The sequence below is a fragment of the Phaethon lepturus genome, unplaced genomic scaffold (assembly GCF_000687285.1).
Source record: "Phaethon lepturus isolate BGI_N335 unplaced genomic scaffold, ASM68728v1 scaffold11868, whole genome shotgun sequence".
Classification (NCBI taxonomy): domain Eukaryota; kingdom Metazoa; phylum Chordata; class Aves; order Phaethontiformes; family Phaethontidae; genus Phaethon; species Phaethon lepturus.
Window position 1 is genome coordinate 10,109 of NW_010556932.1, and position 18,114 is coordinate 28,222.

Here is an 18,114-nt window from a genome sequence, read left to right on the forward strand (position 1 = left end):
AACACAAATCTTACTTTTAGTGAATATATTTTGGGGAGAAAAAAAAAAGGGAAACGCCCCCCCCCCCAATATGGATACACACTGCATCAACACATAGGTAGGGTGATCAAGTGACAGAACATTAGTATGCGTGCAGGTAGGTAGGTATGCATACAAGTATTCTTCCTGAAGAGGCAATCTGATAAAATAGTTTGTTCCCAGATTTCAGCTGTCGGTCTATGCCCGCTGCACCTAATTACTTCAAATTGTCAAGCTGTTTTGACACAAGAGTCACTTCAGTCACTGTCTGGGAAAAAAGGTATTTCAAGCAGAACCCTCATTAATGACCACACCAAGCCTTTCAGTTAGCTACTGAAATGCTCCATCGCATATAATGAGCCAAACCACAAAAACACCAACAGAATTGGGGACCAGAAGCCCTAGCAGATGAGAACTACTGAAGACAAAATTGTGCGATTTGAAGCATGACTCGCTTTGCTTTTAAATATTTGTGCAAAACTTACGTAATGTTTGTATATAAAAATTATTACAGCTTTCAATGCCACAGTTAGCAGTGTTAACTTAGAAAAGACAAAACGATATGCTGTATTCTCCCCAAACCTTTCAACCATCATCTTAGTCTTCATTTGCAAGTGTCTCAGTGGATAGCCAGATTTTGGCACCGCTTAAAAACTTGCTCAACGGTGTTCCCAGAATGCTCCGTCTGCACAGGTTCCCTACAGGAGAAAACGGGAACGAAGAGGAGAGAAAGTCTGGGGCCCCAGAGGTGTCATTTAAACCATTTGCTCTGAAGTACATCCTGCTTTGATCCAGTTCCGAGCAGTTGCCTTGCAAAGAAGAGTTGCTTTTGTACTGCCGAAGATTGCGGTTTAACATGTCTACTTCATCTGCCAGCAAAGAAACTTTATGGAAAGCAGTGATGAAGCCACCGTGATGAATCTGGGCCTCGGGAACCCAGCGGAAGTAGCACAGTTTCCACAGTTTTATTTGTGTTCCAGAGATACGGGGTAGAATTACGCCATGCAAGTCAACAGGCTTTGCAAACCAGTCTCTGAAGTACTGTTCCATACTGTTACTCTGACTCTCTGTTTGCTGTAAAAAGTCCGGTTTCAGCTTTAGTATCAGAGAGTTTCTTCTTGGAAGGAACTCTTGCTCGCTGATGATCCCATTTTTTAATGCTGGGGGGACACCTCGCAATGTGGAGCTGTAGTTTTTCTGCAGAAAATAAATACTGGTAATTTTCCAGTTTAATGTTAATTTGAATAGCAGATTTCCCTGAGCTGCTAGGATGCATCATCCAGGCAAATGATGTGTCCTTTAAATAGTTCTGAGCTTGTGAGTTGCTACTGCAGGGCTCACAGGGTAAACTGTGGCCACCTGTGGCCTTTAAAAAGTAATACATGTTTTCTAGACTTTCTAAAACAACGAATAATTGAATGAATCGGTATTCACTGAAAAAAATTACAACCCTGAGGGGAAAAAAAGTGGCACGTCATCACTTTTCTATAGGTGAGATAATGCAAATGTCGGCAGTGAGCTCAGCCATAGCAGAAAATGTCCCGGAACACAAGGCTCAACAATTCACATCTTTACTTCTACAGAAAATCATTCCTTTAGGCTGGGAAGCTAAAAGAACTAATGCTCCCATTGCTAAACTGAGGGTGTAAAATGCTATATAACTGTAAATTTTTAAGCCTTAACACCTTACGGTTAAGCACAGAAACAGTCCATTCACGGACAGATAGCACTATAGTTACCTTTGAGCGTTTGAAAGTTTTCACTGCTCCATTTTGTACATACGGTGCACTCTTCCCAATATACAACGGGTTGTGAAAGAGCAGGCGATCCCTGCTGGTAAACTGCAGGGACCAGTCCCAAACACAAGGAAATTTGAGGCCTTTCTCATCACCCAGTTGAATATTTTTGCTTATGGCAAATTCCTGCAAGAAGTTAACATTCAGGCATATTAAAAATCAAAGAAAATAGACTTATTCACAAATCCTAATTATAAACCAGTGCGTAACTATAGGGCAAAGAAGAGCAGGGATATACTTTAGAGGTGGCTGCAGATCAAAGCAACAGAGCAGCAAGACAGTCTGCTGCTGGAGAGAATGGCTCTTCTTCATCTGTGCAATGCAGAGGCAGGACTAATGCTTACTTTGCAAAAATTACACTGCAATGATACTAAATTGTTTGTTCGTTTACTCTCAACCCTCCTCAAATTGTTATTTTGAGAACACACAAATGGTCCCTCAGTGCTCTACTACTTTGTAAGGTTAGAACAACCTACAACTTTAAAGGGAAAACATTTAACAAAATAAGTAAGTCTTACTTTTATCAACTGTCAAGTGTTTTTTTTTCACACATTCTGACAAGCTCCAGTTTTCAATAACCTATTTAAGTGTTCAGTTTTCTAAATACCTTCATTGTGCATTACCATCTGAACTTTACACAGTCTTTTCCAACTATTTAAACAATTATAGCAAGAGATTTCAAATTTTGCCTGAAGTGTGAAATTGTATTCATTGCCTGTCATTCTGTTTTATCCGTTGCAGATATAAATCTGTTTCCTAGAGGAGCATAACTAATAATGTACAATAACAATGTGTTTCTAGACAAAAATTAAAAAGAAAATCAATAGAGTTTTTTTTTTAATAGTTACTGTCTATGCAAAGATCTCCTGAAAGGACATCCTGATCACATTCATCTGGGGAGCTGAATATTTTGCCCGGAACAGAGCATGACATTTTGAAAAATACAAAGGAATGCCATTTAGTTGAGATGATGTTATTTCCAGAAGGGCATGCTGGAGTGTCTTATTTGAAAAGTAGGTGTAACACTTCATACTCACAGTGCTTTCCTTTACTCGCTGGTGAGGACAATTGAAAAGGAAAGTGCCAAACAATGAGATACGTGCACTGTCGTACAATATGGTCAAGTACATCTCAGAAAACTCGAAGGCTGCTGGGTATTGTTCTAGCAGCTGCCAAACACAGTCAAGAAACATCAAGAACAAAGGAGACTGGGAAAAGAAACAGAGAATTATTAGATTTAACATAAGCTCTTCCCAAGTCATACCAATTTCTGGGCAGTTAGTGCTCCATTAGGGTATTTAGCTCTACCTCTGGTAACATTCCTCAACAGGGCAAACTCTCTGGAGTATTGTGGGTTTTATGATTTTATGCCACTGTTAATACCCTCTATTCCCGTTCAGCCACTTTCACAAGCAACTATGTCAACTGGCTTCCTCCGCACTACCTTGCCACAGCTTTCCCTTCTCTGCGAGAAGCCAGTCAGTTCGTTCCTGGGCTCTCTCCATACTCATGTAGCTGCAAAAATGCTTTCTGCCATCTTGTGCATCCCTCATAGCTCCCAAATTAGCGCTTGCTTACTACTTGGCCTTATTTTCACAATGTAGATACTTCCTTCTTGTTTGAAATGACTGGCGAGCTTATGATTCAGCCGCGTGAACTTCCCACTACACTTTCTAGCTCTTCCCACAGTAGCCCATGAAGGGCAAAAGTATAAACTATCATTTATATAAAGCTTTAGAAATATATCCCTCTTCCCAGCTCCCCTCTTCTGTATATCCTTTCGTATGGTCAAAATACCTGCTTCCTTATGATTTCCCCCTTGGCATTTCGGTTTCTTTATCCCTTCATGCATTTTCTCTGCTTAGCGCTCAGTGTCCTCAGTTTATCTGTTGGCTCCACTCTTTGGGGAGATTGTTTTTCTATTATTTTTGGGCATTGTCCCTGAAAAAGGCTGCAGACCTGGGGTCCTCTGTTTCTCCAACTGCAATTGCAAGTCTCTCCTTTGCAATGAAGAGGCCAAGTAAGATTAGCTGGAAATACTGCAAATCAAGCACTGTACTACCCTCTGTTAATCTGTGTACCAGGTCATAAAGCTGCAGTGCTTCTCTATCAGCTCAAAATTTTGAAAAGTACCATGTATTGATACAACTTTGCATTCAAAAAAACGGCGATGAGAACAGATACCCTCGGTAAAACAAACCAACCCCTCCAAAACCACTCCCAACCCCCTTTTTCATTTTAAAAGGTGGGCTGCGTTAGCATTTATAACAGTGGGCCCTTTTCCTGTGTAACACTGAAGCAACCTGAAAACCCAGCACCTGGTATTTCACTGATTCTCACGTAAGAAAATCTCTCTCTATCCTCATTTTCTCTAACATTAGTTTCATGAGATTTGAAAATTTTAAAAAATATTTTTACTTTTAGATTTCTGTGTGAATAAAGGTTCAGGCTGCTATTAACCAGATACAGTTATCACATACAAACACAATTCATTTTTACCTCTTTGTCAGATCTCTTTAAGTGGTTACACCTATCTAAAAACTGATATCCTGCCATGACCCATTCCTTCTGTATTAAGCTTTGAAATCCAACAATTGTTCGAAAATAGGGATCCAGCATGACTTGAATGAGAGAAGCAGCAAGACAGGTCAGGTCCCGTCCTTCTTCCTCTGTGAATAACATACAGAATGTATGAAATATATAAGGTACATATGCACATACACAGAATTAGAGCTCAAAAAGCGTCACCTAGGTTTAGTGTTTTTTTTAAAACACGCTCTTTGCTGCTGTAATTGTTCTTACAGTTTCCAAAGAAACTAGAAGAAAAAAACACCTTTGTTTTTTAACCTGGGACTCATACAAAAGGTTCCTGCGGTATCCAGCACAACAACGCATTCATCAAGAACAAAATACCCACCCAAACGCCTGGTATTTAAACCAAGATGTGCTGAGAAGGAGGGTGTTCATGTTGCTAGAAATTTTCCACCCTGAAGCATTTTTTGGAAGGCCATTATATGGGAAGAGTGGGATATACCAGCTGAACAGGTCTCGTAAAAATTACAGAATTTCCAATCTCAATATGAGCAAGTTTCTTCAGTGTTGTCTTTTTCTGGAATATCTGTTTGCACTTCCACAACAGCAGCAGCCACTGTTAGTGAAATACTTTTGTAAATAGGACCTCTGAATAAAACTGATATTGCTTATGCAAGGAGTATTGGCCCAATTAACACAGTACAAAAGTTCACCTTAAAGTTTTGATTCTAACATATCGTTATCAGAATAAAAACCACAAAGTTTCAAAGTGAAATATTCCTTTGATGCTATGGACTATACTACAGTTCAGATAAATAACAAAATTATTTTCCTTTCTAGTTCTAAAATATTTAGAAGCAATGAGGTTTATGTACAAAGATTATAGTTGATTTTATCTAAATGTCTTTACCTACATTACCACACTACCGCTAAGAATTACAGCATGCAATATGGTTGTATTACCTTGCAGAACTACAGAAACGTGCTTACACTCCATCATATATACAAGCTCAGCAGAATGCTTAAGAAACGATCTAGACGGGAAAGGAAAGTGATACAACAGTTAATGTAACAGGTTCACACTCTAGAAGAAAAAAGTATTTGGGCTATCTACATTTACCAAATTAATATATTAAAACAGAGAATCCTTCAGCTAATTGACTGCTTAGTTACACCGGTGACAGTTTTTCACATCTCATTAACCATCATTTCATTAAGAGTACAAACCTAATATACTCTAGCCAGTGAGTATTTTCCAGTGAGGATAGCCACTTCTCTTCAGTTTCTTCAAAAGGCTCTGCAACAAGGAAAGTAATTACATTGCAGAACAACTTCGAATAACTATTCCTGTTATTCCAATTCTATTAGAATTTGTTGTTATTTCAAGAAAATAACCACCATGAAAGAAGGACAGCCCAGCATACCATTAACACACAGCTGTTTGAGTTTGATATGTGCAGCCTGGATTTCCTGGATGTTGGGGAGACACTTGTCCAGATCAGACTTGTAAACGTCACTTCTCAGGGGATGGCTTCGAGTTATCGCATTACAAATCCTAAATAAGAAAAAGAATCAGCCATTTCATTACTGGAGATGAGAGAAACAGTCTTTCAAGAAACATGCCACAGTCTTTAACTGCAAACAACTAAAACCACATAAAACATGCATCTCATTTAAAAAAAACACCACCAAAACAAACTTTTCTAGTTTACATTCAGGAGATGCATTGCTCCTGCCACAAAGCTATTGACTCAAATATTTTTGGTATCTGCTACTTAGGAAACAAAATAATGGAAACGCTGGATCATTAAAACAACATGTTTGGGAAATGAAAATCTGAGGCTGACTTACGGTTAAATAGCTCTATTCAATTTTTAATTTTCCACAATTTTTAGCAAGAGTTGTCTCTGCTAAATAATCAGAACATATATAAAGTTTATAAAGCCAGGAAATCTGATGGGGTTTCAAATAAAACTCAAGTGCTCCAGCCTAACGTGCAATGCAAGTATTTGTACTACTACAAAAAGTCACCCTACAAATTAAACCAAGGAACCAAAAATACCAAGCTAGTAAACTATTTACGCAAGGCACTAAATGCCTTCATCTTTCATCAAGGACAGTGAATGACAAATATTTCACAAAAATCCTGCGTGCATTGTGGCACTAAATCTATAGAAGGGTATTTCCCAACGCCACAAATAAATAATTTGTACTGTGTCTTGCTGAAGCAGCTAAATAAATCTCCACCAACATAAGCTGTATTACTGTCACATCAATAGAGCAGATTAAGTCTGATCCTTTTATCAATAAATGCTGTCATCTGAATGACTAGCCGCCAAAAAATAAACATCCCTGAAAATTTGAAAATTATTCAGCATTTGAACTGAAGTGGACCTTGAATAGAAATTGTGTCAGAACTATATTCAGAGAACAGTTTCTCAAAATCTGCTGCACTACAACATTATAAAGCCAGTACCCTCTCAGTTAGCACTTGCTGCTGTACGTTACACACAGTCACCGCTTGCGTTATCCTACGCATCTGATTAAAGAATAACGTAACTCATCATTTACCTTTGATCAATTCTTCTTTGTTGCAACACATCTTTAATGTTGGCCATTCTTACAAGGGCACTCCCATTAGGGTGATTCCAGGACCATAACTAATATGGGAAAAAAACACAAAGGAAACAAAATAATGCAGGTTAGTGTTATTCCATAGAAATTGTCTTCTTAATGCTACACACAAAACTATATTAATTGGCATACATATCTATAAGATTAATATTGTACAATGATCAATAGCAGTCAGAGAATAAAGATTACACTTACTGGCATTCGTCTCCCAATGAAAGAGTAGGAATATAGCTTGAGGTCTTGATCTGCTAAGGAAGATGGAACCACAAAATATTCCGGAAGGCTTGGGGAAAAAATATTGATACAAAAGGTTACTTCTCCCTACATATTTTACCAGGTTTTCTCTTGTTGCAATGTTGTCTTACCAACTCTGTTAAACTATAATGCACCAGCCCCTATTACCGCAGTGCTAACCGGTTGTCCTGTATGTCTGCATGATCTTGCGTATCATTGGGACAGCTCAGATGTTTTTGTTTAGAAACGTGCATGTTTCAGAGGGAAGTACAAAGGCATGAAAGCAACAGATGCCCAAAATATGACATTTCCTTTAATGACAACACTTGCAGGATCTTTCAACTGAGGGCCTCTCCAGAGAGTGGCACATTTAAGAGGTGAAGTGCACAGTTTGGTAGAGGAGACAGGAAAAGACAGTATAATTGCCTTGTTTTCTTCTACTTGCGTTACAAGAGAAACTTACCAAGTAGATATCATATAACCTTCATTGACTGAACAAACTCTCCACTCTGATGCACCTGTCCTTTTGATTTCTCTATCCCAATCAGAGTAAGTTTCAAACAAAGGTGTCTGCTGACCACTGGCACTGCCGATGCCACCACCACCACCTCCTGGGTCTATTCCATTCACCTTCTTTGCTAGGAAAAGAAAATTCATCAATGCACACTTAAAAAAGAAGAGAAAAAGAATCAAACTCTTCACCTTCCTAATTACAAGAATGAGCCACTAGCATCAGGACTAACGATAACTATTTTTAGAATTCAACAGATCAGTGATTTAATGACAGCTTGGTGATACATGAAGATACAAGTGTATTTTCTCCTGCAATTTCAACAAAGAAGGAACACAGAATTGGTATGTTGTGCCGCTTGACAGAAAGCAAGACATACTAACACTCAGGAACAAATGTTATCTTCAGTCACTAGACTTCTCTCTTCAACATGCCTAAGTTAGCAGCATTTTAAAAACATGTACTGTTTAATTAGGTACCTTATGAAGAAAGCAAAATAAAGACTCTATAATTTCAACAGCTTTAAGTGATTGCTGTATTAACAGCAAATAAAATAAATTGAAAGCCTGGTTAAAATATATTTTTTTTTTTATATATATGCAAAAAGATGGCCTACCATTTTGTGGCCAGGGACCAAGAAGATATATAGTCTGTTACTAATACAGAAGTATTTCCTTTGCTGGTCATTCTTTAGGTGCCAAAGAGGCAGTCAGCCATGTCAAAAGAGACTACATTTTGTTTCTTGACACTTGGAAGTAAATTTTTAGATGAACATTAAATAGACTGAGACTCAACCCTGTTACCTCCCCCATGAAAGCTCCTAGCTTTAGCAAGAGTCTGTAAAGATGGAAGTGCCTGCCCAAACAAAGCAGAATAGAGGGTCATGGCTCTACTCTCATCTCAGTGATTTCTGAAGAAATTTTTCAATTTCAACTTCCTGTGTCTATCAACTTCCGTCTTGCACTAGTACTCGGACTACTTATGTTTTCAGAAGAAAACTGGACTAAAATCACAATGAAGTAGTTGTTCAAAGACAATATACAGAGAAATACAATAATTACCCAAAAATATTATAATTTTACTGTTCAATGGCAGAATATAATTATCAATTATAGCCTGGGGAAAAAATGATGTACATATACACCAGAGCAATGCAGGCTCTTTATGTTCCTCAGGAAGCACAAAGACAGTATCTCAACTTATACTTTACTGGCACTAGCAGGGATAGAGTCTGATAACCACAGTGCTGGAATTGTAAGAACAAAGCCAGAGATCTATGTTACAAACACCAGGGTTCACAACAACAACAACAAACCCCACCCAAACCAAAAGTATTTCAAACTCTTTTCTCCAGCAACTACAGCACAGCAGAACAACTATCTTTTGCCATTCCGGTCTGCTGCTCCAGAGAACAATTTTTACCCACCTTATGTAATTCTTCCACTACGTATTTTTCCATACAGCAAACGGTATTTTAAGGACAGAGTAAAGGCAACTTTGTGACGACTAACATTTTGTTCACACTCCACTTCAACATTTTGTTGTAATTTTATCTGCAAATTGGCTTCCTCCCTACTACTTCATAACGCTAAAGTACACGGACCTTAATAACCGCCCAAGTTTTATCAGGTAAGCAATTATATGTGTAATTATGTGTGCAACAATCACATGCACATTTATTTTTGTGCATGCACAGGGCAGTCATGTAGGCACCTGCATGAAAAACATGCATTTTCGTGCAAATTTGAAGGCCTAAGCTCATAATTCCACGACATTCAAATTCTGTAACAGGCTGATCAGTGGTTTCTAATGCCAGCTGCTGAGTGAATATTTCAGTACCACAGAACTACGTCAATGGCACTTTCTCTACTTGGAGGCTTATTATGCTAGAGCTGATGGTTTTCAGCTGTGTATTGGCCAGGGAACACTAAGCAGTGACCGCACAGCATTACACTAGAAATCAAGTTCCAAAGGCATCTTTTTCAGGCTTACCTAACTGACAAGGTTCAGTTGGAGATTGGCCTTGAGCAGAGAGGGTGTGCTCCAACTCAGCAGGGGTGGTGGAGGTTTTGAGTGGTAAGAACTGCCTAGTAAGCCTCTAGGAAAGAAGGTATGGAGTCCCAAGTTGCACAAATCCTCCTGCAATACCACCAGAAGAGAAACTTATTCCCAAAAGAAGGGCAGGTGAACAAGCCTGCCTGATGGGAGATTAGCTGGGTACCTAGAGTACCAATATAGGCATACAATAGGAGGATCGAAGCGTGAATTGAGAAATAGGAGTATTCATGCTGACGTAAGTGCTGACATAGGTAGTTTTGTTTCAGACAGGAAAGACATTTCTTTCGATTTTGGTCGTTAATGTCTATCGCAATGAATGACTTACATCCAAAAGTAAGAGGTTGGGTGCAGGACAAGCCAATTTTATTACCCCTGGAGAAAGCCTCAAATACTTTTTGCCACTGCTTCTAGAAGACAGAAGTCTTACTAAAATTACATATTATGAAATAGGAAAAAAAGAGTCATCAAAACACTTTCATGCTTACCTGGATTATGGTATATTTCGCCAACATACTCAAATGCAAAAAGAAGCTGAAGATCTGTTGGCTGAGAATAATGAGCTATTGCAAGGCACACCTAAGAAAGAAACATTTATTACTGTTATTTACAGACACAAAATTTATTGCCCTTAATTATGACAGTATGAAATACACACAGCAAAAGTTAAAAATCAGTCTTCTGATATTTTATTTCAACATTTTGAGAAGAGTCAATTATATAGTTAAACATACTCATATTTGCCAAGAGACCATTACTGTAATCACAGTAAGTGGATTCGTGACCGTCTATCAGGAGTGACTAACTGATAAGGGTGGACTAAGTTTTTGCAAGAAAGGTCAGGCTGCAACAGGCATCCCTAAAAATGATTCTCTGTATCAAGAGAGACAAGCAAGGACTTTGGCTACTCTGCTGTGCCTGCCTACCAGCATACAGATGTAAGGAGGAGAACAGAAAAAGAAAAGAGCACAACACACAGGTGGTGAGCACAGTACAGCAAAATCTCATTTGTAATTGGTCTTTTGATAATTATTTTTTTTTAAATGAAGAGTGCATGTCAACATAGCATAAGAACATTAGAATGGCCATACTGAGTCAGTTCAAAAGGTCCAACACTGTTCCTGACAGCGGCCAGCAACTGATGCTTAGGGAAGAGGGTAAAAACAGAGAAAGCATATAATGAAATGTTACCAGGATATTTTTCAACAGTTAAAACCAGTTTTTTCAGGTACCACCTGAACTAAAATCTGGTATCAGTATTCAACAGCATTTGACAAACTTCTTCTACAAAGCTGTCAGTTGAGCCAAGCGTTTTTTGAAGTGCGACTTCCCTTTATAAAAGCCCTGTTGGTTCTTCCCTAAAGTATCATATTTAACCAAAAGTGTCTTGTTAAATTTTTATCATCTTTCCACTAATTCACCCCATATAGGCGTCAGGCTTACCAGTCTGCATTACCCAAAACTGTCAAAAATTTCTGCTCTTGGAAGGGAAAACAAGAGGTTATTCTTTGAAGACTTCCGTCATGACCTATGTCAATCCTACGTATCATTAAGCGGTATTCCAAAATTACAAAGGGAATTGATGAATATAAATGAAAAGCAAGCTGTCTGGTAATAAAGAACAGCTCTTCCTCCAAGTTACTTGGAAATAAGTAGCAACTGACGGTGGGAGATGTTTTCTTCATGTTAATCACTTGTAGTTTGTCAGATGAATGGCAGGCCAAAGATTATCCATCAATCTCCAATTTCAATAAAAAGTGAGTTTTTAGAGTAGGTCCTTTTGCCAAATGTGAGGGATCTACAGTTAAACATGCCAGTCATCACCCCCTTCCCAGTCCCCAGCTGATCTTGAGAACTGAAACATAAGCCAAACTTTCTGAGGGTAGCAAGATGTCAGCTTCATTAAATTTTGGTCTAGCCCTTACAGGTTCTGCCCCAGATGAGTGGATTTCATTCACAAATGAAACCCACGCGTAACTTCTAGATGCCTGCAGGTTTATAGCAAGCTCCAACACTGTCTCTGACAATCTGATGCATTAATCAGGTTTAACCAGGCTGAGTCACAAGCCCTGCCCTGGGAATGGAAATTCAACAGAGATTTAAAAAGAGAGAGATGCTTGGGGCACAAGGAAGAGTCTTGCCTAAATCTTCACATTCTCTGCAACAGTCTCGGGACCAGCATCATGTAAGCAACGGGTCTTCTGCCCATATAAATTGCTCATTTTGGTAGAACCCTAAGATTATTAAGAATGCAGCACATGTTTTAGGATTAGATACTAGACTTCAAACACAGTTATGCTTTGATAGCCTTTGTCTCTTTAAATGTGGATCTTCACTAATAAATACAAAAGATTTGACAAAAAAACTAACATCTAGAAGACTGAAATCCAGGAAGAAAAAAACAACTTTCAAGTAGAGACTGGCACTGTTGTTCTCCAAATTTCAGGACTAGATTTGGAATTTTTAGCTTTGCCTTCTTCCCTCAGTATTTGCTTCTCCATTTTACTAAAATGTACCTGCCTTATCACTACAGAAAATACTTAATGAAAAGGAGGTTATAAAACACAAAACTTTATCGAACATGTTCAGATACAGAAATTCCATGTGACAGAGTTTTTAGTTAGGGAACAAAGACATTGTATAAGTTCATCTTATCATGACCTAAAAATTTTCCATTCCGTTTTCTTCCTTCCCTTCAACTCTCCATGACGTTTTGTATTTGGCAATATGTTGACACAATTTATTCACTGCTTAGCAGCTTTAGATATTATTTTTGGAAAACATTCTGTGCATCCAAGAAATTGTTTTCTGTTAGTGAAGGAAAGTTTTCTTATTGTCATAGACATAAAAGAAATATTTGTGTGACATACAACTGAAGGAATACTACTACTGGCAGCATTGTGCCACAGGGAAAAACTTGGGAACTTGCGTATGCTGTGTTCTGCATGGAGAAAGTTATTGTACTTTTACTAGCTTGTATGCAACAGATATGGCATTATGGTACCTTCCCTATATCTTTATTTACTTTGGCTTTTGATGGGGACATTCCTCACTATTTATGAAACCAGTAACGACTGTAGACTAACTTGAGTTGAAAATGGTTTTTCACAAACACTTCCCAACAAAAGAAATCCTATTGAGTCTTAGAAGAATAGTTGCTTTAACTTTTCTCCCCACACTTTCAGTTCCACAGTGAAGCTGCAAAAGAAAACACAGGATAGGCCATTCGGGGCAGGGGCGGCCGCAAAAAACGCAAATAGTAAAAGCATCACCAGGAAGTTAGTCTAGCATGACTTTTCAAATGAATATTTATAAGCTTAGTTCCAGGATTTCGTGAAACATTTAATAACTACCATGAAGTAAGTGGAAGCCACGCACTCGTGATTTTACTGTACAAATCAAAGCTGAAGAAACCAGCTATTCCATTATACTTGGCCTCTTCTAAGAGACTACTTTTGCCTATCACTCAAAATGAAACAAAATGGAAATCTGCGTACATACACATTTTGACTTTCATTTTTCTATGTAACTTTTCACTACCTAGTTACTACTACTAGTAACTGATATTAACAGAGCTACTCCTCATCTTCATTTACGGGAGTAAAGGATGAAATCCTTTTACTAGGCTGATCTACTCTCGAGGATGAACTGCAACATTAAAAAATTCCACTGTGCTGCCAAATAACACAATAGAAGTACAGTAAAACCTATTTTTAAAAGCTGCAGCTGAAATCTCTGTCATTTACTTGCCACATTTGAGAAAAAGAGTATGCGCGTGCTGTGTTAAGAGGGGTAAAATTGCAGAGGGCGATGGTAAGCATTCAGATCTGATTTGCAAAAAAATGAGACCATAGCTGTGTTTTTGAACACAGCACCTGAAAAATGCTCCCAGGTGTTCCACAGTATAAACATAACTCACAATACCAGGTATTGCATGGGTGAAACAGTCCACCTGTAGATTACAATACAGGTTCAGGACCTCTACTTCCATTATTAAAAAAAAGTACTATATTTATCCTGCTACCACCTTCATTTTTACATTTTAGACAAATTCCACTCATATTTACACTAAACAAGTGTTAAAGACATGTTCATTTTATTCCTCACTAAATCCATGTAGTAGTTTTATTGTCTGAAAGTTTCAAATGACGAGCACATTCCACAGATCTCAGCAGATTATCACCGTAAGTAGAAAGCTCTTCTACTGGAAGACAAACATGTTTTACAGGAAATGTTCTCATATCAAACTGAAAAATGTTTGGTATTCTTGCCAATTTACAATTGTGTAAAGCTGCAGATATTTAGGCTCAGTCAAATCCAAGAGAATAGGCTGCTTGTTGGAAAGTTCATTTACTAACAACAGTAAACACAATGGCTGTAATTATTTCATAGTACAAAGGCCATTTCCCTATGTCAGTGTTCCCTTTTCAACCCCTATCTGAGAAAAATAAATGGTAATTTCAGGGCAAGCCCTCCCCTTCTTCAACATGAATTTTACTAAGGACAAGAGTTTCAAAATATTGTTAATGCTCTTGAAAAAGATAATCTTGAACAGTCATATTTAAGATGTGCTAAGTTAGCACAGCCCTGCATTTCACCTCCTTCCCTAAGCCGAGCTACCTGTCTTATGAACTCACTGGAAGGATGCCGTTTTCCCTTGCTGTTCTGAGTAAACGCCTGTAGTAGAAAGTCATGCAACCAGGACCAGATCAAGTCCCACGGACAGAATTTGTTAATCTTCCTAGGCAGGAAGTCTTCCTGGGAAAATAAGCTTTTAGGTAACAAGACTTTCAGCCAACAATACTTTCAGCCCTAACCATCATGCGTGTTCTCCTAGCTGCCAAGCCATGAATCTCTATCAATTGAGAACTGGTTTCTTTTTCCCTTCTATAAGAATTCCAATACCAGCTATACATAATACTTAATTTGGTTTGAGTACAAGTAATTCACAGGAAAGGAAACAGAACAAGGATTTCAGAAGCTGAAGTAACTTCATACATATCAGAATCCTTGTTTGTACAAGAGTGTGTTTGAATTCTAAGTACAGGTTTCCTAAAGAGAAACATTAAAATACATTGCTATTTTAAAAAAATACCTTCAGATAAGCTTAGTTCTGAAAAAAATTTTCTTCACCCCTCCAATTCCACTCCAAAGACTATAAAGATAATACCATCTTCTCATGCAACCCCAGTGATCTGAGATATTACCAATTTTGTGATCTGTATAAACGATTATAACAAAGTAATACAGAAGTTGGGGGGTGTGGGAGTGGGGAGATGGCATTAGAAAGGGTTAGTATCATTTGTCCAAAACTCTGAGTTTCATACTATTATTCTTCATAACAATTAGGAAAAAAGTTGTTCCACCCCATCCCAAGTGTTATGACGTGCGAGAAGGCTAGTTTTGATTACACAGGAAACAAGATAAATGATTTGAGATAAATAATTTTCCTTTTGTTTTAATTAAGCATGTGTTTCTGAAACTGCTCTCATACTCATTTAAAAAAGCTTCCTGAAGGAAAAGAACTGAGGGAGTTCCAGAAGAGAAAGGGACTTAGAAAATGGAGAAACATTTAGGAAACAGGAGATTATAGGGTGTGTGCCATTCTGTGCACTGCCAAGATTCATATGTGTGGTGAGGCAACGCACTATCCATCATCTAACAGGCATAAGGTCTAAAGCCTCACCTTTCCATACATTTTAGTTTCTTAGTCTAATGTCAAGTATTGTAGTAGCTAGAAATTAGCAGGGGTTTTCAGTTTGACTGTTTGTTGTGATTTTTGGAGCAAAATCATCCCTTTTTCTTTAAGGAATGTGAAATGCTGCTTCTTTTACACTGCCTAACTTAAGACTTCCCCAACTTGCTTACCCTTGCTTCCCCATCCTCCACTTCCTCCCACACCCATCTGGCTTTCCTTCCTGTGGAGACTTTATAGCTCTATTTTAGAGACAAAACAGAATTAAACTGCTAAATAGTGACAAATGCGTGTTTCCATTCCCTCTATTATTCCTTAACTCTTGTCTCCCAAATATCCATTAATAAAAATGAGGGAGAAAATATTTACTTGACTGAGACAGCATTTTATTAGCATGTATTGGCTGCAACTAATGTTGAAGGTATTTTTCTAATAGAACTCATTTGTAACCTTCTTCATAATAATTTACCCCAGAATACACTAATTCTGCTTAAAGGTAGAGAAAGACACCTCTGAAAAGTTCTAACGATATTACCCACGCATCATGTCTATACGTAATAAGTCAGTCCGGCTGTCCACCTCTGAAGCCTGGCTGGTTTCAAATTAGGATCCTTCTTTTCACACTTATGACAAAGAAACTCAGAATACTCTATTACAGTAAGTCAGCTTAATACATAAGGGTTATTCTCCCTTATGCCGTGTTCAGCAAATATAGACACCTCCTTAGGAATAGGTTACATTCTCTTTGCCAACACCAATTTATGCAGCTGAACGCTGTTGAGTACTTCCACTACATCCAAAGAACTATGCAAGAACTATGAAACAATTTACTTAACTGTATAAAGTTATTATCTGTTCTCCTTATAACTATTCTATATATTTAAAACTCATTTTTAAATAGTAATTAAGTGTATTGTTTTTATTTCTTTAACTAATGCTCTAAACAGAACATTTGCTAGCATCTGGCAACAAATCAGAGACATTTATAGTCCCATAGTTTGAAGTGTGTATTTTAGTAGGTAGCTATTTCATTTTGACCTACCAGTGCTTTATTCACTGGTGATACTCCTCTGTATTACCAGGATGACATTTAGTTAGAAATCTCCCTGCTCTAATTTGTATAGCTGTCTGTATGTATGTGAACTTTGCTAGAGGAAGCTATTTATGATTTATAAAGCACTAATGTGCAGGTCTCTTGCTTTACAGAACAGAGATTGTAATGTTAACTGTAACATCACCTTCCCTTAAGGGAATAAGGTGGAAAAAAACCTTATTTGAAAAAACTTCAGTCATAAATACTTCAGACATGATTTTAATTACAGCCTGCTGTGTTGGGTTTGCATGGCAAGGGGGGCTACAAGGGTGGCTTCTGTGAGAAGCTGCTAGAAGCTTCCCCTGTGTCCGATAGAGACAGTGCCAGCCGCCTCCAAGATGGACCTGCTGCTGGCCAAGCCCATCAGCAACAGTGGTTGCACCTCTGAGATAACAGAGTTAAGAAGAGGGGGAAAAACCTGCACAACTGCAGCCAGAGAGAGGAGTGAGAACATGAGGGAAACAACTCTGCAGACACCAAGGTCAGTGAAGGAGGGGCAGAGGTGCTGCAGGCACCAGAGCACAGACTCCCCTGCAGCCTTCTATGAAGACCATGGTGAGGCCGGCTGTGCCCCTGCAGCCCGTGGAGGACCCCACGCTGGTGCAGGTGGATGCACCTGAAGCAGGCCGTGACACCGTGGGCAGCCCACACTGGAGCAGGCTCCTGGCAGGACCTGTGGCCCCCTGGAGAGAGGAGCCCAGGCTGGAGCAGGTTTGCTGGCAGGACTTGTGACCCCGTGGGGGACCCAGGCTGGAGCAGCCTGTTCCTGAAGGACGGCACCCTTCCCTGGAAGGGACCCAGGCTGGAGCAGTTTGTGAAGAACTGCAGCCCAGGGGAAGGACTCAGGTTGGAGAAGTTCCTGGAGGACTGTCTCCTGTGGGAGGGACCCCACGCTAGAGCAGGGGAAGAGTGTGAGGAGTCCTCCCCCTGAGGAAGAAGGAGTGGCAGAAACACGTGATGAACTGACCATAACTCTCATCCCCCATCCCTGTGCGCCACTGGAGGGGAGGAGGGAAAGAATTCAGGAGCAAAGTTGAGCCCAGGAAGAAGGGAGGGGTGGGGGGAATGTGTTTTATGATTTGGTTTTTATTTCTCATTATCCTACTCTGATTTGATTGGTAATAAATTAATTTCCCCGAGTCAAGTCTGTTTTGCCCGTGACAGTAATTGGTGAATGATCTCTCCCCTGTCCAGCTGAGGAGGGGGAATGACAGAGCAGCTTTGGTGGGCACCAGGCATCTAGCCAGGGTCAACCCACCACAATAGGCAACAGTGTCTGTTCCTCTCAAAGGGGTTTTGCAAACGCGTAGCATTAATCTGTCACTTGTCATTAGTTCTGCGGTTTCTCAACACTAAGGACCCAAGAAAACCTTCATAAAACACATAAGCACAACTTATCCAGTTCATTTTTTACTCAGGAGTCTTCATATCTAGCTCCAAAATAAGCAGAAGCAAATTTGTGAGGGGGGGAAAATAGAGCTGACAATTATTTTGATTTTTGTCAAAGAGATGACTGGAGATTATGCCCCCAGGTCAAAGGGAAAGA

The 18,114-nt window shown here is 39.0% G+C and overlaps 1 protein-coding gene across 1 annotated transcript in view; it reads right to left on the reverse strand.

Moving 5' to 3' along the window:
* Positions 1 to 397: 397 nt before the first annotated feature.
* Positions 398 to 18,114, reverse strand: part of MTMR10 (myotubularin related protein 10) — a gene marked incomplete at its 5' end in the record, with an annotated part of 35,908 nt that continues 18,191 nt past the window's right edge. The window contains 11 exons of the mRNA XM_010292608.1: positions 398 to 1,215; positions 1,758 to 1,940; positions 2,852 to 3,022; positions 4,314 to 4,483; positions 5,310 to 5,380; positions 5,574 to 5,643; positions 5,771 to 5,901; positions 6,918 to 7,006; positions 7,176 to 7,263; positions 7,678 to 7,852; positions 10,269 to 10,359. Coding sequence (XP_010290910.1) covers positions 616 to 1,215; positions 1,758 to 1,940; positions 2,852 to 3,022; positions 4,314 to 4,483; positions 5,310 to 5,380; positions 5,574 to 5,643; positions 5,771 to 5,901; positions 6,918 to 7,006; positions 7,176 to 7,263; positions 7,678 to 7,852; positions 10,269 to 10,359 — 1,839 coding nt within the window. The remainder of the gene's footprint in view (positions 1,216 to 1,757; positions 1,941 to 2,851; positions 3,023 to 4,313; positions 4,484 to 5,309; positions 5,381 to 5,573; positions 5,644 to 5,770; positions 5,902 to 6,917; positions 7,007 to 7,175; positions 7,264 to 7,677; positions 7,853 to 10,268; positions 10,360 to 18,114) is intronic.